The sequence below is a fragment of the Coregonus clupeaformis genome, chromosome 33 (assembly GCF_020615455.1).
Source record: "Coregonus clupeaformis isolate EN_2021a chromosome 33, ASM2061545v1, whole genome shotgun sequence".
Lineage (NCBI taxonomy): Eukaryota > Metazoa > Chordata > Actinopteri > Salmoniformes > Salmonidae > Coregonus > Coregonus clupeaformis.
In genome coordinates, this window is record NC_059224.1 from 30,192,249 (window position 1) to 30,217,071 (window position 24,823).

Genomic DNA, 24,823 nt, shown 5'->3' on the forward strand with positions numbered 1-24,823 from the left:
GTTAAGAGCGTTGGGCCAGTAACCGAAAGGTTGCTGGTTTGAATCCCTGAGACGACTAAGTAAGAAATCTGTTGATGTGCCCTTGAGCAAGGCAATTAACCCTAGTTGCTCTGAATAAGAGTGTCTGCTAAATGACAAAAATGTAAAATGTGTTTCAGAGAGAGCAAATCAGGGTTATTTGGTAAGTGTTGTAAGGCAAGAGCAGAGCTGTCCAATCATTTTTTACTCCTGAATTTGGCACCTTCCAAAGGCTCTTCAGCCAACCCTCCCTTTGCAGAGAGATGTAGAAGCAGCCTTTGATTTCAGCTGTTTACATGGCAGCCAGGCCTGCTTCTCAATCCCTCACTGAAAAGTCAGTGCGTCTCATTGGAGAAGAGCTGAGGGTCAAGTATGATAAACCTATAATCTGACAGACTTACAGACTCACTAACTATAGTGTGTAATTACAAGCCCACATCAAGTACAATCTTGTTACATTCCCTCTCTTCATACATCTCTCTATCGTGCCATTGATCAGACTGACTTGACACCCAAGAAGGCATGAAGGCAACAAATTGCCAGCAGTCATACTCAAGTCTGCCTAAAGGGCGCAATAAATGGAGATCAGTACTTCCTATGAATTAATGGGAAAGTACAGTAAATTGCTGCTGTTGATTGATTGGTATGTTACAGTAACCAGGGATTTCAAGATTTGATATCTCATTAATCTGCAACTCATATTTCCAGTTCAATTCAAGTCCCTATAGCGTCTACAGAGGGCTTCTACTGAGTTATTACAAGTAGCCTACCCTATCCAATCACCAAACAGCTCACTTTGCAACTTTGAAGAATTACCTTTCCTTTTCATGAGACATCTATAATCCCTCCCTCTAAACAGGCTGAATATAGTGGCACCAATGTATCACTTTCTGTGAATTATAGTGATAAGTGGCACTGTAATTGTGAATCTGTCACAAAGGCTATGCAGTTTTTAATTAATGCATTTCATGAATCTTGTCTATACATATTCATCCAATTCAAGTTAATCAACAATTTAATGCAACACTAATTCAACTGGATACACTTTCTGTTCCGTTTGGATAGAGAAAGACGCATGAAAACTAAGCAGTTGTAGCACTTTGCCAACATTAGGGGGAGCCTGCTGTCGCTCTCAGAGCCTGCTGAGCAGCCAAATATCTCTGAGCAAAGCCGTTTGAATAGGTGACAATGCTGACGTCATTGACTTTCACTCCACTCACGGAGAAACAAAGTATCCACAAGAGTGAAGCGGTGAGAATGGAGTCCGTGAATCCACAGGAATAATAAGCGTCTCAAACTGCTTTAAAACTTGAACAACTCTATAAATAAACATGGATACATTTAGACTTGGCTTCATACTACTCTACTCCTCAATTCTAAGCGTCGGGACTCAATTCACGACAGGTAAGGATCTTTAAACCTTTCTGTGAGAGAGACTGTACGAGCCGAGACTAGAGGAAAGTTGGTGGTGAATGTTTTTAGTTGGAGTAATTTAAATCAAGGTGTGGGCTGTTGCATTTCGTTGATCCGGAAAAACTTGATACAAAAGCACAATTAGCCCATGTCTTTGCCAAGTCTGATAACCTAATGTTTCTTAGCTTGTTCCGAATCATTACTCTAAAATCGGGTCCGATTCCTGCCGTGGCTTTATTGCAGGTAAAGGGAGCAAGTTACCATTCTGAATATACGGTTACGTCCCAAAATGTTGCCACCAAAACGAAAGTATTTGAGTCCGTCCTGACGTCGCAGCATGCACCCGTAGACTATGAAGCCTATTTGAAAAAAGTTATCGGATCCATGATTTCTGCATGATCACAACAATGAAATGGACTGTATGGACACTTCGATCATATCAGGCAAACATAGCAGTAAATAGCTTGTTGTAATTTCGAATTCTGTTGCATACTGTAGCCTAATGAAGAGGTCGTGCAAACCTGAAGTCATTGAAGAAACACCAACTTGCCATTTAGGAACTTTACGCCAAGAATAGGCTGGCTAATGGTGAGACTGAAAGTAGGAGCCCGCTGTCTCTACTGTTACCTTAAATATGGCATGATATGGTTGTACAGTAGGCCTAATTAACAACTTTTTGGACATGAGAAAAACTGGTCCTTATACGAATAGGCTGCAATGACTCAAATAGGTATATCATTTATGATAACCTAGTTCTTCCTTATTACCTGGAACCAAAGGTAAAAGTCAATTTGTTTAGAAACATTAATTAATACAATGCAAAATTGTGATTACAGAATGAAAGCTTTTGCCCTTTTGAACATTCGCTGTGACCTTTAAGTAAACAAGCAGATCATGGAACCAAACAATAAAGCATCACAAAGTTACTCTCAGGGTAAAAAATATATACTTTTTAGTATGTCTCTACTCTTGAGGGTCCAATGCTTTTCACCTTCAGTTGCAACACTTTCATCTAAATTGAAAAAACTGTAGTTTTTCATGAGTGCTCTAGAGAGAAAAAAATAAGCCACCGGTTTTATGGCTGAATCACTACTAGACTATTTGGAATGGTAAAACATATTATTAGCTTTTTCTGTTGTGTAAATTAAATCCGATACAACTCATACTGTGTCCCAGGGGACTTGACAAACAGTAGGAGGGTGGGGTCCTGTTTTCTATAAACCATTCAAAATGCTAATTCTAGAGAAACCTGTTAAATGCTGTCTGTCATTTAAATAGATGTTAATTCAACTGACTCATTCCCAATCATTTAAGATGTACTTTTAATTGATCTCTTATATTTGTATTGCAATCCATATGATCTCTTTTGAAACAATTTTCACATTTTTGTTCAGATATAGTGGGGTCTGAAATTATTGACACACTTGATAAAGATGAGCAATAATGACTGTATAAAATAAATAAAGTCTGTTTTTACATCCATTGAGAATGACAATAGTTCCTCAATGTAGCCTATTTGAACAATCTTTCCAGCTCTTGCCCTTTCGATAAGGCGTGAAAGAAAATAAAAAAGTAATGCGCTGATCCTGTAGAAACTTCATAAAATAGGACTGCCTGATTACTTCTTATCCCTTGCGCAAATAGCCTACAGCTGTGTCAGGAGCTCACGGGCGCGGGAAACTGAGGGTCCAGAATATTTTATACAATGTTGCAAGTTTGTTAGCACAAGCTTGGGCTGGACCTAGTTGATACAGTGTTTCAAGTTCCTTGCAGACAGGCCATGCTTAGCCAATGTGATTTATTTTCTTCCTGCAGGCTGCAATGTTTTTATTTGTTGGCTTTGTTGGCTATTTCTATATAGTTGGCAATGGCAATAGACATTACTTTTCATTTAGATTTAGATATAATTTGTATTAATCACATAAATGATTTTGATACGACTTTATTATAAAAAATAAATGAAACTGTTCCCACGAAAATGTGATTTTATAAAAATTGTAACTGGGCCGCAGATAGATAGAAATTGTAAAATAAATTGGCACTCCAAATGGAAAAGGTTGCCAACCCCTGGTGTAGCCTATTACTGACAACTTCGGGAGCATAAAGGCAGAATCTGTGAAGGCCAGCAGCAGCGGGAGGAGGGGGTTCGGGAATAGGTTTTTCTTCTTCTGGTTAGGCTATCTTGATCTCTGGCTCCCTCTTGAGTCATTTGTGTGTCTTAATTATTTAATCACAGTGCGCTTAAAGCATCAGACAAGCTCAGTAGCCTATATATAGTTGATTTTGGAAAAAGACGACTCTTGGTCAGCCAAGATTTTTTTTTGTCGGGGACCGCCCTAGACTCTACAAACTTGTTTGATGCATTTTCAGATTATTTTGTGCCCAATAGATAATGAATGGTAAATAATGTATTGTGTCCTTTTGGAGTCACTTTTATTGTCAATAAGAATAGAATATGTTTCTAAACAATTCTACATTACTGTGGATGCTACCATGATTACGGATAATCCTGAATGAATCATGAATAATGATGAGTGAAAAAGTTACAGAGGGTCAAAGATCATACCCCCAAGACATGCTAACCTCTCACCATTACCAGTGGGGGTATGAACTTTGACTGTCTGTAACTTTCTATTAGTATAAAATAATAATAAAAAATATTGAGCATACAATATTGCTTAGTATTTAAATTATTTATTTTATACAGTCATTATTGCTCATCTTTATCTAGGGTGTCAATAATTTCGGATGTAGTCAGATATGTAGCCCATAATTGTTACTTTAGCCTCTGCCTCTATAACCTTTTGGCCTTTTTTTATTGCTGATTAACTATGGGCCTCCATAAGTCTTTGCTCTTCAAAGCGTACACACACGTTCCTCACATATCTGTTTGAGTGTAACCTGCATCATCAGATTAATTCACCACTGGTGGGGGGTTGGAAATAGAAAATACAGCTGTCTATATAATTGCAGATTAATTAATCAGAAAGTCTTAACCATGGATTAATTACATTAGAGTAATCAAAAACACACGATGACAAAAGGCAAATTACACATTTTGGAGATTGATTCGTAAATGATGTGATTATGCTGGCGGTATTATGGAAATTAACTGAAGATCACTTTACATCAATGTAAAATGTCAATTTCATAAAGCAATGCTGCTCTGCGATGAAAATATACAAATCGGTGTGCTAATCCACTTATTTATTTTTCTGTTGCTTGCATTTGGCCGCAGCGCAAATGGGACAACCGGTGAAGGGTGAGTTACTGAGCTGTGCTATCATTGACAGGAGCCCCTGTCCTGATTAATTGTGACCTGATGACTCCTGGCTGTTGTTCTATGCCACCTTGAATGCTCAATATGGTCTCTGTGCAGCTGTGTCACTGCAGCTCTCTGTTAATGGCTCTCTCTTCAGAAATGGATAGTGCTGCTCTCACATGATTTGGGACAATAAACCACAGCATATAAGAGGTTAACTCAATTCTTTCTCGTATATAAAACAGACAATTTTCAAACCTTTGCGGGCTACAGTTCATGTGAGGTTAGCCAAATACCACACATTCATTTGGTTGTGATGTGTGTGTGCAATAACATGAAATAACTGCAGTTGTTGCAGATAAGCAACATAGTTTCCTTCATTACATGCATGGAATAAATGTAGTCTTTTTAAACCACATTCATCTGCAGTTACCCTTTAGTGTTTGCTTTGTAAAATCACTGTGGTTGCATAAGTAATTACAGAGAAGCAAACTCATTTCGTTGCCCACCTATCAGAGAATCAAGTGTGAATGACTCTCGGGAGAGATGGCCATTAACCAAAAGGTAGACACTGCAGGAGATGAACAGCTGTTACTGGGTGAGATGTATTCAAAATGGACCCCTAACGAGAAGAACACTATTGATGCTTTCATATGGTCAGTATGAAAATGTATTCACTCACTAACTCTAAGTCGCTCTGGATAAGAGCGTCTGCTAAATGACTAAAATGTAAATGTGAAATGTCAGTCAGCACTAGAAATAACTAGCCTAACCTTACTCTTATTGGTTGATCTGACAAACAATTCATCATAGCACTTGCATTTCCAGTACATTTGTATGTTTTTACTTTGATATGTTTATGAATTGGGCACAGGATAGTGAGTTTTCTTAGTTTCTCCAAGGCCTAATGAGGTATCCTTCACTACATCTCAGCTTCAGGTTTTTTATGCACGCAATTTTCCCCTCATTAAAACATAGGCCATGGTAGACCACGGTCTAGTGTGTGAGGCAATACAGAGAGGAAGATCCCCCCCCCTCCTCCTCTGCTATTCAATACAAATAAGACTCTTCTAAGAGTGGAAGTTGCTGACCACACAAGCAGTCTTATATCTTAGTTTTATTACAGGTTAGGCGACAGTGAGAGAAGTTGCTTATCTCAGCACCTGTGAGAGAATTGTAAGTTTTTTATGCGTTGCCTCAACAAAATCTATTTGCAGCATGCAGCCACTTATTGTTCCCTTAGTTTTTTGAAGTTTTAGATTATGCATGGTGAATCAATACCTGACAGAATGTGTCAAGTGATTTTGCAACGGTATGGATTTTTAATTTGGTTTTCCTCAAAATCAGCAGCCTCCGTATAAATTCTCCCCTTTTATTTGTTTATTTATTTATTCAGAACTGCACCTGTAAGGGTTTTGTCAGCATGTTACCCATCTGCCAGTTTTTCTCGGGATTACGAATGAATAAGCAAGTTTGTTCTTCTTATAAACCCAACAGACATGTTAAACACAGGCCCACTGCCTTGAATAACGCATCCAATGACCCTTTTACCGTACAGTATTAAATGTCTGCAATGTTTCCAAAGCCCTGTGCTCTTATTGTTTATTTGGCCCCGGGAGGTGCCCGCTCAGACAGATGTATTCTGAACTGGACTTAAAGGAGTGTTTCACCCATCTTCATTCCCACAGCAACACGGACCATGAACCTATTGTAACACACAAGGCAACAAAAGCCTTGTGGAGTTGCACTTGAAGCTCTGCATGGGCGGACAGTGTTGATGTGTCTCTGCTCTCAGCATGCATCATGCTCCTGTCTGCTGGGTATTTGGGACAGGGAGAGATGCTCTGCAATTGTTCGTGTTCAGTGCCCTGGTGAATGTCTCAGACCCCAGTTATCCCCAGTCTTTGTCATCACAGCATTTTGGAGATTAAAGCCGTAATGGTGTTTTTGGTGGTCTATTCTGATGCCTGCCCGTAAGCTTCTTTTGAATGCTGACTGGACTTTTCCTAAGGGAGACTGGGAGAGAGAAAAAAGTCGGATGGTTTAGAATTTTGGCATTTTTATTCTGGTTGGAGGGTTTAAGGAGATTGAAGTATCAATGCATTGACTCCATTAAGATTAAGATTTAAGTCATCATACATTCAACACCCTGTTCTGGGAAGTGCAGCTCCTATGTCCTTAATTTGACAGAAAAACAACTCTCCGTTAGTGTTGTCGCAATACCAGAATTTTGACTTCGATTCCAGGTTTAGTATCCCAATTCTCGATACCATCACGATGCTCGATACCAAAACGATACCACTGCAAAAAAAGAAGGCATATTTATTAGCCAAAGTCACAGAATGGCACTTGATCCAGACAGATAAACTCAGCTGCTGCTCTGTTCAATCGTTTTTGAGTTAAATATCATTACAGTTGCATTTTTTTACATCAACAGTTTTCTGAGACAGCCATGTATGCATTAATGAATTATACAATCAATTTGACTTTGTTTTAATCAGTCTAACTACATAATGGTAATAATTTATTTGAATGATAAATCTCTATTAATTAACTGGGTAAAGATGTAGCCTAAGGCTATCCACAATACAGTTGAATGCATATCCAATAGGAGTGTGTGCATGCATTGAGTTATTGAGCTTGTTTTGGCTGATATCATGGGGCTTCAGATTTCAAACGATCTGTTTCCCTTCCATTTGGGACTGATTTTATTGTACTGATCAACAACATTTGCATAGAAGTAGCTTCTTTTATAAAAATGTGAGCTGTCTTTTTAACCAGTAATGACGTCATTCACGAGGCAGTTAGTTTGCTGAGGCAATAGATCATATTTGGGAGACACATGTGAGAGAGACTGAATAGAGCTTGCCAGCTTGTAGTCATAAAACTCGGAAATGAGTTACCTCTAATTCGTTCAGCCATTCCTATGGGAAAAATGAATGGGAAAGGTATAGGGTTTTGGGATAAACGCTGAAAATAAGGTCTGAGGTTGACACAGATAATAAGAGTCAGTTAACATGACCTTTATGAATTATGAAACTTTTATGTTTTTAGAAGTTTTTGTAAAAGTATTTAGTATATATATATATATATATATATATATATATATACATATATACATTTTTTTTTTTTTTTCATTTAGCAGACGTTCTTAGCCAGAGCAACTTACAGGATCAATTAGGGTTAAGCATCGACAGATTTTTCACCTAGTCGGCTCAGGGATTAGAACCAGCGACCTTTCGGTATTCACAAAAAGCGATGTTAGCTGATGAAGATTATCTCATAGAACAAAACATATAAGATCTTCTAAGCCTGTGTTTACCTCAGACCTTATTTTCTGCGTTTATCCAAAAACCCTACAAAAACTAAATTTTCCCGTAGGCTTTGTCCAACGAACCATGGCGGAGTTACTACCTACAAAAAGACGCCATTACTATTGCTCTGTATAAGTGAATGAATCAAGTTTTTGGTGGCAATCAGCTTTGAAATCAGCATATTTTGCATTATGGTTTGCATATTATCACAGAGTACTCGGGTAGTGAATTGATGTTAGCTTTAGCTGTCAGCTAGCAAGGAAAGGTAGCTTATAAAGCTGGACGCTACTGGTATCTTCTTCCATTGTAAAATGTTCTAGCCTCTGTGGACATTGTTTTGCGAACAGTAATTAACAGCTTCAACATTTCTACATGCCGTGTCGCAATATTGAAGTGTGTTAACATCTGTGGATCATGAGTGGGGAGCTAACATTATGCTGCCAAGAATTCCAGTGCAGGCTAGCAATGATTAAGTGGAGCAGGGGTCGGCTTCGCTGATCGACAGGCTTGATCAGTGAGACACATTTGACAGAAGTACCGAAAGTAACACAAATTCTAGTACCAAACTGTTTTTCATGTCCTAATATCTAAAAACAAAACGCCTTTATGTGCAAATATTGATATAATAACAATCATATCGAGTCACACGATGACACGGTGTGTGCTCCTCCCACTACGACTCGGGAAACCATGCAGTTTATTTGGCTACAGATTACATAAGTAATGATGAACTTCACAGGGTGGTGAAAGTGTACGGTATTAGCTTCATGCTTTCCAATAAATGTCGAGGGTCTTATTCTGGAGACATGATGATCGATGCTTGACTGGCGTTTGACAAATACAAATATTCTCGCTCTTATCCATAATGATCTCATAATGTAGACTAACCTACCCACAAGCTGTTGGCTAGAGAGCATGTCCCAAGACCAGACTAGGCACATTTACTATTTAACTCAACAGTTTTTGTGACAAAACTATCGGTAGAGTTGAAAATGCGATAGAAACACATTGAACATTGGATTGTTATTCGGTACATTAAAACTCAAATCGAAAAAGTAAATTTTGGGTGCACTACATCACGCACTGATTTCTATCTGCAACATGTCCATTTTGTGGAAACACCACTGGTAGGACATTTTTTTTAAATTTGTGGCAAACATCCTGCTTATCAATCTGTGGCTGCCAATTGGTGAATATTTGCATGTAAATCTATCACCAATTAGATGGACACCTTAGCTATTGACAGGTTTCACAGACATGCTGGAGAATAAACATTTACATTTTTAGTCATTTAGCAGACGCTCTTATCCAGAGCGACTTACATTATCTTATTTTTTATTTTTTTCATACTGGCCCCCCGTGGGAATCGAACCCACAACCCTGGCGTTGCAAACGCCATGCTCTACCAACATCCCTGCCGGCCATTCCCTCCCCTACCCTGGACGATGCTGGGCCAATTGTGCGCCGCCCCCGGCTACGACAGAGCCTGGATTCGAACCAGTATCTCTAGTGGCACAGCTAGCACTGCGATGCACTCGGCAGCCAGTGTCTGTTGATTTAAAACAGACATTCAGCCTGTCCTGCCTCATACTTTCACTTCAAATCACGACTTCAATATACAGGGAGCCAACGTATGGTCTAAAAGTTGGCATTCAGTGGCAAACAACAATATTCTTTGCAGATGACTAGTTAAATTAAAATGCTAATAGCTATAGTGGATGAGACCATATTTTTTGCAGTGTGGAAAAGAATGTCCAACAATTGACTGTCATCAGATTTCTTTATAGACGATGAATTACCGAACATGACCTACAGTACATACAAGTTCAGTACCTCAGATAGCAAATGCTCATTCAAAGTGAATGTCATGCCATGACCTGTCTGCTCCTCATGAATGACTTTCTGTAGACATGTCTGCAGTTAATGGTTGAGTGTGTATAGTCAACATGTTGCTAAAGCGTGGAGCTGCTGTGTGATTGACTCACAGTGATCTGCCCCACCACCACCATCATCGTCATCGTCCTGTCTGTCTTCCAGGTGGAGAGGGTTTCTCCCCACGGGGGGGTTACCTCGTCATTTTTATTTTTATTTCACCTTTATTTAACCAGGTAAGCCAGTTGAGAACAAGTAATCATGCTTGTAGCAGTCTGGATATCATGTGCTTTTAACTGCTGTACATCTGCGTCTGAAAACCTCCTGAGGGCTGAAGTCTCAACATAATATTAAAGTGGAATTCTCCCACAGCCACACCAGCTCAGGGCTGAAACAGATAAGAAAAGAAGACTGTTGCCTTTTCTGTCTGGGAGGCTTTATGTTTTCCCCTCAATACATGTCTGTCTGGCACTATTGTCTGGATTGTTTGTACAACAGAAAAGTTAAGTACAGACCTATCATCATTTTGGTAGTTTATGATGTAGCTTTTGATATTTTACTATACTACATGTTTATTTCCTGTATCATTTAATTATTTTCAAGCAAAAAATAAATAGCATTGCTTAATAAACTTAATCTGTTTACTTTCCTATGTAAACAACAAAGCTTAGAACTACACATGATCCTCATGATCATCGTTGTGTTATTTGTTGAATTTTAGTAGGGAGGCTATCAGAAAATAGGATTTGCTTGTTAAGTCGGCACAAAGGAATGTTAATGATATAGATTTGATCATTACCCCCCCGTGGCCCTCCCACCTCCCCCAGTCCGTTTTCTGCATTGATGTTAAGCAGATCCCCCCTCTGGTTGCAGAGACAAGTGGGCTGTCACCTACTGGTACATTAAAGGCACAAAGAGCCGAGTCCTCACGGCCCTGCTCAACTTGGAATTTATTGCCCCTTATTCAAACAAAGGAGCAGAGGATTTCTCAGGAAACCCCCAGCACGCTCCTTATCCAACACTTACCTATGGAGCATAGCCTAGATCCTCACACTCATAGTGTATACATAGTGTACTTGTTCAAGGTTTTGCCTAAAGGTAAGGCATATGTTATGAAACAGTAGGTCTTGGTGAATTATGTGCACAGTTTATTTAAGGTAAATCCCAAAAATGATCCAGTCAGAAGCATTAAACTGGAGATGGAAAAATGTGCTTGGTGTAGATTAAGTTAAGCTAGAGTCTGCCTTTGTATGACAGACGTTGTCTTGGCAAGTTATGTCCAGAAGAGATGTGCTTACTGTATGAATAACAGAGGCCATGGGATGTTTCTGTCCTAGGCCTTTGTTTGGTTCTTTTCCCATCCTGTGTGGTATACTTGACCATTCTCTAGAAAAGTAGTGCCCCCCAGACTCCCCTCCCTGTGACTCGACTAAAAGGCCCCCAACTGACTCCAGTATTTATGGTCCACTCATGCCTTTCCCCCACATGTGGTTTAGGTTAACCACAGCTCTGTGGGTTTGAACTGAAATTAACAGGGTCATTTGGGTAAAGTCAGTCATGTTGAAGTACAGAACACTGCATATTTCTGGGATAGACTAACCCTTGCCCTGGAAACATGACAACTTGATTGTAGGTTCTCAAATATGAAAAAATAGAGGTACCTAGACCATATATGTATATATTCTCATCATCAGACATAACATGGCTGGGCTCTAAATTAACATTTTTCATTGGTAAAAGTTAGTAGCACATCATAAAATGTAGGAGCACCAGACTGTAAGATAAAAAAAAAATAAAAAAAATAATAATACCCATAAAACCTAGTGGTCAAACAGGGAAATGGTTCCAATCTTTTTTCCTCCATTCATTTTTCACATAGGGGATTTTAGAAACACTTAAAATAAGGGCTGTGTTTCATGTAGGTTTTGATAACCATGTTACTCTCTCTCGGACAAGGTGTCTTTTATCAATATATTCGGCTCTATTTACTCTCAGATTCGAAAATGCTAATTAGCATCAAAGTAGACATCATGCAAAATGACTAATCCCTGCAAGCTCCTGCACGTCATCTCTAGCTGACACCTTTACTAACAGGTATTATGTAAATTTAAAACTTGCACAAGACATTTCACAGAATTGTCCATTTTTAAAGAAATGTAGCCAATTTATTCATTACTACATTTAGATTACATTAGATGGTAAATCCAGAGATTCTTACCTTTTGCCTTGATTTGGCAGTCTCGTCCAGATCGTCATGGCATTTGTAGTTCTTTATGATAGCCACATTAGCGGCTAATTAGCTTTTCTTTTTGGGGGGGTAAATACAGGTGAATACAGTGGGGAGAACAAGTATTTGATACACTGCCGATTTTGCAGGTTTTCCTACTTACAAAGCATGTAGAGGTCTGTAATTTTTATCACTTCAACTGAATCTAAAACAAAAATCCAGAAAATCACATTGTATGATTTTTAAGTAATTAATTAGCATTTTATTGCATGACATAAGTATTTGATCACCTACCAACCAGTAAGAATTCCGGCTCTTACAGACCTGTTAGTTTTTCTCACCTCGGGGGCATCAATGATCATGAGGAAGGGGAGGGATCAGCCCAGAACTACACGGCAGGACCTGTTCAATGACCTGAAGAGAGCTGGGACCACAGTCTCAAAGAAAACCATTAGTAACACACTACGCCGTCATGGATTAAAATCCTGCAGCGCATGCAAGGTCCCCCTGCTCAAGCCAGTGCATGTCCAGGCCCGTCTGAAGTATGACCATCTGGATGATCCAGAGGAGGAATGGGAGAAGGTCATGTGGTCTGATGAGAAAAAAATAGAGCTTTTTGGTCTAAACTCCACTCGCTGTGTTTGGAGGAAGAAGAAGGATGAGTACAACCCCAAGAACACCATCCCAACCGTGAAGCATGGAGGTGGAAACATCATTATTTGGGGATGCTTTTCTGCAAAGGGGACAGGACGATTGCACCGTATTGAGGGGAGGATGGATGGGGCCATGTATCGCGAGCATTGAAGATGGGTCGTAAGAGCATTGAAGATGGGTCGTGGCTGGGTCTTCCAGCATGACAACGACCCGAAACACACAGCCAGGGCAACTAAGGAGTGTAAGTAAGAAGCATCTCAAGATCCTGGAGTGGCCTAGCCAGTCTCCAGACCTGAACCCAATAGAAAATCTTTGGAGGGAGCTGAAAGTCCGTATTGCCCAGCGACAGCCCCGAAACCTGAAGGATCTGGAGAAGATCTGTATGGAGAAGTGGGCCAAAATCCCTGCTGCAGTGTGTGCAAACCTGGTCAAGACCTACAGGAAACGTATGATCTCTGTAATTGCAAATAAAGGTTTCTGTACCAAATATTAAGTTCTGCTTTTCTGATGTATCAAATACTTATGTCATGCAATAAAATGCAAATTAATTACTTATAAATCATACAACGTGATTTTCTGGATTTTTGTTTTAGATTCCGTCTCTCACAGTTGAAGTGTACCTATGATAAAAAATTACAGACCTCTGCATGCTTTGTAAGTAGGAAAACCTGCAAAATCGTCAGTGTATCAAATACTTGTTCTCCCCACTGTATATTGATAGAAGTCACCTTGTCCTAGCGTGATTTACACTGTTATCAAAATGTCACACCAGGGTAATCCGTTATGGGAAAAACAATTGGAACCATTTCCCTGTTTGACCGCTATATTTTATGGGTATTATGACTCATACTGTTGTACTCTATATGAATTCTAGCTACTTCTGAAGCACGTGTTGTACCCTAGAAACTAATATGTAACCTTGTAAATACATTTGTTTATTATAAAAATCCAAAATGTTACAAATACCTGTCATTGAAATTAAAAAGTAATTTGTGGAAGATTAGGTTTCTATATTATGTAAAAGCACTTTCTTATTGAGATGCATTGCATTGAACATTGTAGTCTCTTTAAGAGCATCAAGTTTGTGATTAGTTTTGTGATTTAAAAAAAATACTTTACGTTCAAATGGCTCTCCTGTGAAGTAGTGACGCGCGACATACACCTAGTTTCCTGAAACGAGTCAAATATGGGTCAGATCTTTTAAACTGTTTGGGTTAGAACAAACTGTTTTCGCTGTATTAATGGTGCAAGCATGACGCTAACCAATCTGCGCTCGGGATACAATGGTACAGCGAAGCCTTATTACAACAATTATATATACACAGTGGGGAAAAAAGTATTTAGTCAGCCACCAATTGTGCAAGTTCTCCCACTTAAAAAGATGAGAGAGGCCTGTAATTTTCATCATAGGTACACGTCAACTATGACAGACAAAATGAGAAAATGTTTTCCAGAAAATCACATTGTAGGATTTTTTATGAATTTATTTGCAAATTATGGTGGAAAATAAGTATTTGGTCAATAACAAAAGTTTCTCAATACTTTGTTATATACCCTTTGTTGGCAATGACACAGGTCAAACGTTTTCTGTAAGTCTTCACAAGGTTTTCACACACTGTTGCTGGTATTTTGGCCCATTCCTCCATGCATATCTCCTCTAGAGCAGTGATGTTTTGGGGCTGTCGCTGGGCAACACAGACTTTCAACTCCCTCCAAAGATTTTCTATGGGGTTGAGATCTGGAGACTGGCTAGGCCACTCCAGGACCTTGAAATGCTTCTTACGAAGCCACTCCTTCGTTGCCCGGGCAGTGTGTTTGGGATCTTTGTCATGCTGAAAGACCCAGCCACGTTTCATCTTCAATGCCCTTGCTGATGGAAGGAGGTTTTCACTCAAAATCTCACGATACATGGCCCCATTCATTCTTTCCTTAACACGGATCAGTCGTCCTGGTCCCTTTGCAGAAAAAACAGCCCCAAAGCATGATGTTTCCACCCCCATGCTTCACAGTAGGTATGGTGTTCTTTGGATGCAACTCAGCATTCTTTGTCCTCCAAACACGACAAGTTGAGTTTTTACCAAAAAGTTATATTTTGGTTTCATCTGACCATATGACATTCTCCCAATCCTCTTCTGGATCATCCAAATGCACTCTAGCAAACTTCAGACGGGCCTGGACATGTACTGGCTTAAGCAGGGGGACACGTCTGGCACTGCAGGATTTGAGTCCCTGGCGGCGTAGTGTGTTACTGATGGTATGCTTTGTTACTTTGGTCCCAGCTCTCTGCAGGTCATTCACTAGGTCTCCCCGTGTGGTTCTGGGATTTTTGCTCACCGTTCTTGTGATCATTTTGACCCCACGGGGTGAGATCTTGCGTGGAGCCCCAGATCGAGGGAGATTATCAGTGGTCTTGTATGTCTTCCATTTCCTAATAATTGCTCCCACAGTTGATTTCTTCAAACCAAGCTGCTTACCTATTGCAGATTCAGTCTTCCCAGCCTGGTGCAGGTCTACAATTTTGTTTCTGGTGTCCTTTGACAGCTCTTTGGTCTTGGCCATAGTGGAGTTTGGAGTGTGACTGTTTGAGGTTGTGGACAGGTGTCTTTTATACTGATAACAAGTTCAAACAGGTGCCATTAATACAGGTAACGAGTGGAGGACAGAGGAGCCTCTTAAAGAAGAAGTTACAGGTCTGTGAGAGCCAGAAATCTTGCTTGTTTGTAGGTGACCAAATACTTATTTTCCACCATAATTTGCAAATAAATTCATTAAAATCCTACAATGTGATTTTCTGGAGAAAAAAATGCTCAATTTGTCTGTCATAGTTGACGTGTACCTATGATGAAAATTACAGGCCTCATCTTTTTAAGTGGGAGAACTTGCACAATTGGTGGCTGACTAAATACTTTTTTCCCCCACTGTGTGTGTGTGTGTGTATATATATATATATATATATATATATATATACACACACACACACACAGTGCATTCGGAAAGTATTTAGACCCCTTGACTTTTTCCACATTATGTTACGTTACAGCCTATTTCTAAAATAAAACATAATCCTCATCAATATACACACAATACCCCATAATATCAAAGTGAAAACAGGTTTTTAGAAATTGTAGCAAATAAAATAAAAATACCTTATTTACATAATTATTCAGACCCTCTGCTATGAGACTCGAAATTGAGCTTAGGTGCATCCTGTTTCCATTGATCATCCTTGAGATGTTTCTACAACGTGATTGGAGTCCACCTGTGGTAAATTCAATTGATTGGACATGATTTGGAAAGGCACACACCTGTCTATATAAAGGTCCCCCAGTTGACAGTGCATGTCAGAACAAAAACCAAGCCATGAGATTGAAGGAATTGTCCGTAGAGCTCCGAGACAGGATTGTGTCGAGGCACAGATCTGGGGAAGGGTACCAAAACATTTCTGCAGCATTGAAGGTCCCCAAGAACACAGTGGCCTCCATCGTACCCTTTTTTCAATTTTTTGCCTAAAATGACATACCCAAATCTAACTGCTTGTAGCTCAGGACCTGAAGAAAGGATATGCATATTCTTGGTACCATTTGAAAGGAAACACTTTGATGTTTGTGGAAACATGAAATTAGATCTGGTAAAAGATAATACAAACAAAAAAACGTGAGTTTTCTATTTATTTATTTTTTGCGTCATCTTTGAAATGCAAGAGAAAGGCCAGACAGTGATGTAGGAATCGAGGTGCAATTTCGATTTTGTCCACAAGATGGTATCATTGTGTGCGCAACGTTTCAGACTGATCCAGTGAAGAATTACATTACTCCACAATATTTTGTATCAAGTCGTTCTAGTCACATATCGCATATTGAGCAGCAACAGTCCTGGTACAGGGACACCGATCCCGTAGAGGTTAAATGGAAGAAGTTTGGAACCACCAAGACATTTCTTAGAGCTGGCCGCCTGGCCAAACTGAGGAATCGGGGGAGAAGGGCCTTGGTCAGGTGACCAAGATCCCGATGGTCACTCTGACAGAGTTCCTCTGTGGAGATGGGATAACCTTCCAGAAGGACAACCATCTCTGCAGCACTCCACCAATCAGGCCTTTATGGTAGAGTGGCCAGACGGAAGCCACTCCTCAGTAAAACACACATGACAGTCCGCTTGGAGTTTGCCAAAAGGCACCTAAAGGACTCTGACCATGAAAAACAAGATTCTCTGGTCTGATGAAACCAAGATTGAACTCTTTGGCCTGAATGCCAAGCATCACGTCTGGAGGAAACCTGACACCATCCCTACGGTGAAGCATGTTGGTGGCAGCATCATGCTGTGGGGATGTTTTCAGTGGCAGGGACTGGGAGACTAGTCAGGATTGAGAGAAAGATGAAGTACAGAGAGATCCTTGATGAAAACCTGCTCCAGAGCGCTCAGGACCTTAGACTAGGGCGAAGGTTCACCTTCCAACAGGACAATGACCCTAAGCACACAGCCAAGACAACGCAGGAGTGGCTTCGGGACAAGTCTATGAATGTCCATGAGTGTCCCAGCCAGAGCCCGGACTTGAACCTGATCGAACATCTCTGGAAAGACCTGGAAATAGCTGTGCAGCGACGCTCCCCATCCAACCCGACAGAGCTTGAGAGGATCTGTGCAGAGAAGAATGGGAGAAACTCCCCAAATACAGGTGTGCCAAGCTTGTCGCGTCATACCCAAGAAGACTCAAGGCTGTAATCGCTGCCGAAGGTGCTTCAACAAAGTACTGAGTAAAGGGTCTGAATACGTATGTAAATGTCATATTTCAGTTTTTATTTTTAATACATTTGCAAAAAAAGTCTAAACCTGTTTTTGCTTTGTCATTATGGGGTGTTGTGTGTAGATTGATGACGGAAAAAAAACGATTTTATCCGTTTTAGAATAAGGCTGTAACGTAATAAAATGTGGAAAAAGTCAAGGGGTCTGAATACTTTCCGAATGCACGGTGCTCCCAAATTAAAACTCAAGGTCTGTGGTAGCACTTTAGAGCCCTGAACAATGGGCTGAATTTGGAGCTGTCAGACGCGCCTTGGCTCCGAGACTCATTGGTATTCTTAATGGAGGTGCGGGTCCTGGGAGTTCATCCCTTGTTTGTCAGTGACATCATTTACAAACTAAGAACTTTGATAGGGTCAAGTTAACCCAGCAGGTTAACATTATTTCATGGCAGCCCATCTCTAATGAAGAAATGTGCACATCTACGGCAGCCTAGAGATGAAGGTTAAATAGCTGTGATTCTGCTGCTTGGGAAATGTCCAATCTGATTACCCAATCAGAATTCTGTCGCTTGGAAAACAATGTCTCTGTCACGCTTAATGTAATGTTTCAAGGGTAGCTCATAGTGTGTGTATTGATGATGGAATAAAAAATGTAATTTTTACAGCTCTATTTGAAATATAAACCTGAAAGCAGGATATTATTTCTAGCTCTGTTTTTATGTTAATTCCTAAAAGCCTTTTCCAATGCGGTGTTTCTACTCCATGGATAACATTGGACTGTTGTTTCTCCTAAAGAGTGACAACAGGCAACAGGGGAGTTGGGAATCAGAGAAGGGAAAAGAGGAAACCACATTTTATCCATTCGATCTAACCCAGTGATGGAACTCAGTTGGGGTCTCAAGAACTCAGTTGGCATCTCAATTTACTGTTGAGAGTTTAAAATAGTAGAATACACAAGCTGCAATTTCGGAATTAGGTTGTGCATCAGCTAGCCAGGAGGCTAGATCCGGCTCTGACTGCATGTGTGGGTATGGATGTGGGTACGCAGAACCACGAGCCACTGCGTCCCCTCATGATGAGTCAATTAACATTGGTCCACATTTTACCTGCACTTTTTTACCTTGGAGCATCATTAGGAAAATCATTCACCATTCACTGACTCGCCCTCCTCAGATTACTTTTACACTACATTAATCCGAAAATTGGCCTCTTCCTTTTCTCATTCTCTGACTGGGAAACGTCGACCTTGAAGTTTAAGTTTGTTGCTTGTACTGTTTGTATTGTTTGTGCTAGTTTGATTTGTATCAAACACAAATGCCACGAAATGTAAAAAGTGAACTGTTGCTTTTCTAATATCATCTTGGGTTATAAATGTTTACTTGTCACAGATATTTCAACTGACAACCACTATGTATGCTAGGCTTGTTAACATAACAAATGTAAGTGGATGCAGCAGTGGACCTTGGCGGCAGACTAAACTCTTTATCAGATCCTTTGCAAGTAGCTTGGTTTTGGACGACATCTGGACCTGCCAGTTCCATGATCGCATTGGGTCTTTGATGTGATCACACGGTTTAGTCATAGTCTCTCCTCAGAACAGGACATTGGTCAGGACACAAGACCACAATTGTCTTCTCGGCGAAGAAGATTAGCAGAACTGGTGGAGAATTATGATCAATCGTCTTCAGCTGAGGATCTTCACTCTGTAATCTGCTCCTCAATGCCTCTTTGTCCAAGCTTGGGAGTCCTCAGATTTCAGTGTTTTTCCCCCAACTGCCAAAACAGTCTCGGCCTCATGAAAGAGAGAGCTCTTTCCTGCTAAGAAAACACTTTTGACCTGTATGAGCATGCTAAGGCAAGTTGATTTAGGGGGGAGGGTTGTTTAAAACGCCTCCCTGTTCCCTAGTCATGTAGCTTATCAGGTCTTCCCAAAGTGTCTGTGTGCCTTCTTGGCTCCTGTCCACTTCTGTGTTTTGTGGGCCAGTGTCACCCCATGTCAATCAAAGGAGCACAGCCCATGAACACTAATCTCTCATTTGATAGAGATGGGTTTGCGGGAAGGACTCTGTTGAACACTGACAAACGTTGAACCATAGACTTGACTTCAGACATGGAAAATTCAGTTTTTTGTTTTGTGTGTAGAGTTAATACTACTACTCATATTATTCATCCTTACCAACTCGTTTGCCCAGAAGCTGTTCTTATGTGTAGGGGCTTTATCAGAGGAAGGAAACATTGCTTCATTAATTGACCCCCCATTAATTTACCCAAGTCTATGTCTTGTTATGAGTAGTTTGTGCCATGTTGTTTACGGTGATGTGTCTTGGCAGGTATTTAATTATAAGACTGTGGACTCCCAGGCTGTCTTAATGAGGATGCTGTCTGAACTGTGGGGATGATCCGGAGTGACAGAGTCTTCCAGCATGGAACCAGAATGCATGCATGGAAGTCGGAGGTCCGTTCTTGCAGCCCCTGTGATCTGTCATCTCCGCCGTCAGAAACTCTGTCGATGGCGGTTAGCCCAGATCTCTTGATTGATTTCCCCTCCTTTTCTCCTGCTTGATGTATCACCAAATTGTTTTAACTAGTGTGATGGAAAAGGCCTTCTTGTCACCTCCCTGTAGGTGGAGGAAGTGGTAGACAGAGCTAAAACCTGACTTCCTCTCACATATTTCCAGGACTCTATTAATATTTGAGTGCCACCTTGGCTGCAATACGTCATTACAATTATCTTTGTATTGTGACATTTGACCCCCAGGTGTTCCATTCTTTCTTAACGGTTGCACACTGAGGGACACAGTTTGCTCAAGGAAATTGTTTTGGTGATTGCCAACACAGAGCCAGAGACAAATTCCAGGGAGTGAGGATGGCAGTTTTCAACACAACATATATTTTCGCTCAAGTGGTTCAGCTATTATAGACAGTGAAATGTCAATGTGGAAAAGAAAGTGATTTGAAGCGTATTGAAAAATCTCAAAAGAATGTCTGACTTTACTTTGGTTTTGCCATTGGCAATGCATTACCTTTACAAAAACATTACATTATATATGCAATCAAATTATATTTTTATTCAAGCAGAGAATGTCTTATTTTGCTCTGATTTAATAAAGCCTCATGGTACCAGCAAAAAAAACAGTCACACAAAGCTTTTGGTAATAGATAAAAACGTATTCATGAATCTTTTTCCATGGCCTAGTAGCGCAATAGGATTGAATTACATTTGCAATTTTAAATCATGAAAAATTGCCTCACATGAATAAAACAACGGGCTGCATCACGGCCTGGTATGACAACTCCACCGCTGCTGACCGCAAGGCTCTACAGAAGGTGTTACGCTCAGCGGAACAAACCATTGGGTGGTCACTGCCTGTCCTCTAGGACACCTACAACACCAGGTGTCACAGGAAGGCCAAGAAGATCATCAAGGACCTCAGCCACTCAAGCCACGGCCGTTCTCTCCGCTTCCATCACTCAGACGCAGGCAGTATAGCAGTTTAGTGTACAATAACATTCTCAGTAACAGTTACATAAATAATATTTTCTTGCTATGACTGATATGTTGTTGTTTACAGTGGCTTGCAAAAGTATTCACCCCCCTTGGCATTTTTCCTATTTTGTTGCCTTACAACCTGGAATTAAAATGCATTTTTGGGGGGTTTGTATCATTTGATTTGCACAACATGCCTACCACTTTGAAGATGCAAAACATTTTTTATTGTGAAACAAACAAGAAATTAGACCAAAAAACTGAACCTGAGTGTGCATAACTATTCACCCCCCCTAAAGTCAATACTTTGTAGAGCCACCTTTTGCAGCAATTACAGCTGCAAGTTTCTTTGCGTATGTCTCTATAAGCTTGGCACATCTAGCCACTGGGATTTTTGCTCATTCTTCAAGGCAAAACTGCTCCAGCTCCTTCAAGTTGGATGGGTTCCGCTGGTGTACAGCAATCTTTAAGTCATACCACAGATTCTCAATTGGATTGAGGTCTGGGCTTTGACTAGGCCATTCCAAGACATTTGAATGGTTTCCCTTAAACCACTCAAGTGTCGCTTTAGCAGTATGCTTAGGGTCATTGTCCTGCTGGAAGGTGAACCTCCATCCCAGTCTGAAATCTCTGGAAGACTGAAATACAGTGGGGAGAACAAGTATTTGATACACTGCCAATTTTGCAGGTTTTCCTACTTACAAAGCATGTAGAGGTCTGTAATTTTTATCATAGGTACACTTCAACTGTGAGAGACGGAATCTAAAACAAAAATCCAGAAAATCACATTGTATGATTTTTAAGTAATTAATTTGCATTTTATTGCATGACATAAGTATTTGATCACCTACCAACCAGTAAGAATTCCGGCTCTCACAGACCTGTTAGTTTTTCTTTAAGAAGCCCTCCTGTTCTCCACTCATTACCTGTATTAACTGCACCTGTTTGAACTCGTTACCTGTATAAAAGACACCTGTCCACACACTCAATCAAACAGACTCCAACCTCTCCACAATGGCCAAGACCAGAGAGCTGTGTAAGGACATCAGGGATAAAATTGTAGACCTGCACAAGGCTGGGATGGGCAACAGGACAATAGGCAAGCAGCTTGGTGAGAAGGCAACAACTGTTGGCGCAATTATTAGAAAATGGAAGAAGTTCAAGATGACGGTCAATCACCCTCGGTCTGGAGACCATGCAAGATCTCACCTCGTGGGGCATCAATGATCATGAGGAAGGTGAGGGATCAGCCCAGAACTACACGGCTACAGTCTTACCGGAGGCAGCTGTTCTAGCTTGCCGATGCAGCGTATATCCCACCAGCTGTATGTTATCCATGTCGTCGTTCAGCCACGACTTGTTGAAACATAAGATATTACAGTTTTTAATGTCCCTTTAGTAGGATATCCGTGATCGTTGTTCGTCTATTTTGTTATCCAATAATTGTACATTGGCTAATAGGACTGATGGTAGAGGCAGATTACCCACTCGCCGTTGGATCTTTACAAGGCACCCTGACCTACGTCCCTGATATATCAGTCTCTTTCTCATGCGAATGATGGGGATCTGGGCCTTTTCGGGTGTCTGAAGAAAATCCTTCGACTCGTTAAAGAAAAGATCTTAGTCCAGTACGAGGTGAGTAATCGTTGTCCTGATATCCAGAAGCTCTTTCCGGTCATAAGAGACGGTGGCAGAAACATTATGTACAAAATAAGTTGCAAATAATGTGAAAAAACACACACAATAGCACAATTGGTTAGGAGCCTGTAAAATGGCAGCCATCTCCTCCAGCGCCATTCTTTTAAGGTTTGAGGAGTTAGAGAGGTAACTTTGGTCAACTCGTAGATCAACTTGGGATAACCGGTCATACGAAAGTGGCTCACCTTTTAGCCAAGTACATTTCTATGGCAACTAATCCTTCAGAACTAACCTGCTCTGGGGCAGGCTAACTCCACTTACCCTAAATGAAATTAGCCGTGAGTTGAGGAACAATGAAATCAGATTCCCTCCCACGATTGCATCGTCATTCCCTTCATTTGAGGAAGACGACTGATTTTTAATATTTTATTTGTGTAAATAAAACTATATACAGGACCAGTCAAAAGTTTGGACACACCTACTCATTCAAGGGTTTTTCTTTATTTATACTATTTTCTACATTGTAGAATAATAGTGAAGACCTAAAAACTATGAAATAACACATGGAATCATGTAGTAACCAAAAGAGTGTAAAATAAATCAAAATAAATTTGAGATTTGAGATTCTTCAAATAGCCACCCTTTACCTTGATGACAGCTTTGCACACTCTTGGCATTCTCTCAACCAGCTTCACCTGGAATGCTTTTGCAACAGTCTTGAAGGAGTTCCCACATATGCTGATCACTTGTTGGCTGCTTTTCCTTCACTCTGCAGTCAGACTCATCCCCATCCATCTCAGTTGGGTTGAGGTCGGGGGATTGTGGAGGCCAGGTCATCTGATGCAGCACTCTGTCACTCTCCTTCTTGGTAAAATAGCCCTTACACAGCCTGGAGGTATGTTGGGTCATTGTCCTGTTGAAAAACAAATGATATTCCCACTAAGCCCAAACCAGATGGGATGGCATATCGCTGCAGAATGCTGTGGTAGTCATGCTGGTTAAGTGTGCCTTGAATTCTAAATGAATCACAGACCGTGTCACCAGCATAGCACCATAACACCACCTCCTCCATGCTTTACGGTGGGAACTACACATGCGGAGATCATCCGTTCACCCACACTGCGTCTGGAAATCGAAATTCCGGTCTAATGTCCATTGCTCGTGTTTCTTGGCCCAAGCAGGTCTCTTCTTCTTATTGGTGTCCTTTAGTAGTGGTTTCTTTGCAGCAATTCGACCACGAAAGCCTGATTCACACAGTCCCCAATGAACAGTTGATGTTGAGATGTGTCTGTGACTTGAACTCTGTGAAGCATTTATTTGGGCTGATTTCTGAGGCTGGTAACTCTACTGAACGTATCCTCTGCAGCAGAGGTAACTCTGTGTCTTCCATTCCTGTGGCGGTCCTCATGAGAGCCAGTTTCATCATAGCGCTTGATGGTTTTTGCGACTGCACTTGAAGAAACGTTCAAAGTTCTTAAATGTCAGTACTGACTGACCTTCATGTCTTAAAGTAATGATGGACTGTCGTTTCTCTTTGCTTATTTGAATATATATATATAAATATATATATATATATATATATATATATATATATATATATATAAATATATATAAATATACTTCTCCCAAGGGTAAAGAAACTCAAAAGGGGTGATGATATTAATTAACAGTAATTTCGATCTGAATGTGCAAATTGTCCAAACAGATCTGCAAGGTACCATAAACAGATATGGCTCATTAACCTTTACGGACCAAATAATGATGATCCACACTTCTTTGACAATATATATAATATATTATCAACCCTGCAAGCAATACAAAACTCTATTATTATGGTGGGAGATTATAATACTGTTTTAAATAGCTCAATGGGCTGTAAAGGACATCACACTACAAACTATCACCCTCATGCTCTTAAGGAAATCATGAATGTCATGGATACATTAGAACTAGTAGATATATGGAGTCTTAAATATCCTGACAAGTGAGATATACATGGCGGAGACTCAATCAAGCTAGTCGTCTTGACTTCTTTCTTATGTCATTCTCGTTAGCACCAAAAGTGTAAAAAGTGTTGATGGGGGACAGAAAGCGGTCGGACCATCATATAATTGGCATATACATTCCTCTTACTGAATTTCCACGTGGGCGAGCATATTGGAAATTTTATCAAAGCCTATTGGATGATAACTTGTTTTT

The 24,823-nt window shown here is 40.4% G+C and overlaps 1 protein-coding gene across 13 annotated transcripts in view; it reads left to right on the forward strand.

The window, feature by feature from the left end:
- Positions 1-1,195: 1,195 nt before the first annotated feature.
- Positions 1,196-24,823, forward strand: part of LOC121548978 (receptor-type tyrosine-protein phosphatase kappa) — a 162,916-nt gene continuing 139,288 nt past the window's right edge. For 3 of the 13 annotated variants that reach the window (XM_041860717.2, XM_041860721.2, XM_041860720.2), the window contains exons 1-2: positions 1,196-1,422; positions 4,670-4,693. In XM_041860717.2, the coding sequence (XP_041716651.1) occupies positions 1,350-1,422; positions 4,670-4,693 (97 nt within the window). In that variant the 5' untranslated portion in view covers positions 1,196-1,349. The remainder of the gene's footprint in view (positions 1,423-4,669; positions 4,694-24,823) is intronic. The other 10 variants (XM_041860728.2, XM_041860729.2, XM_041860730.2 and 7 more) reach the window with 6 other exon arrangements.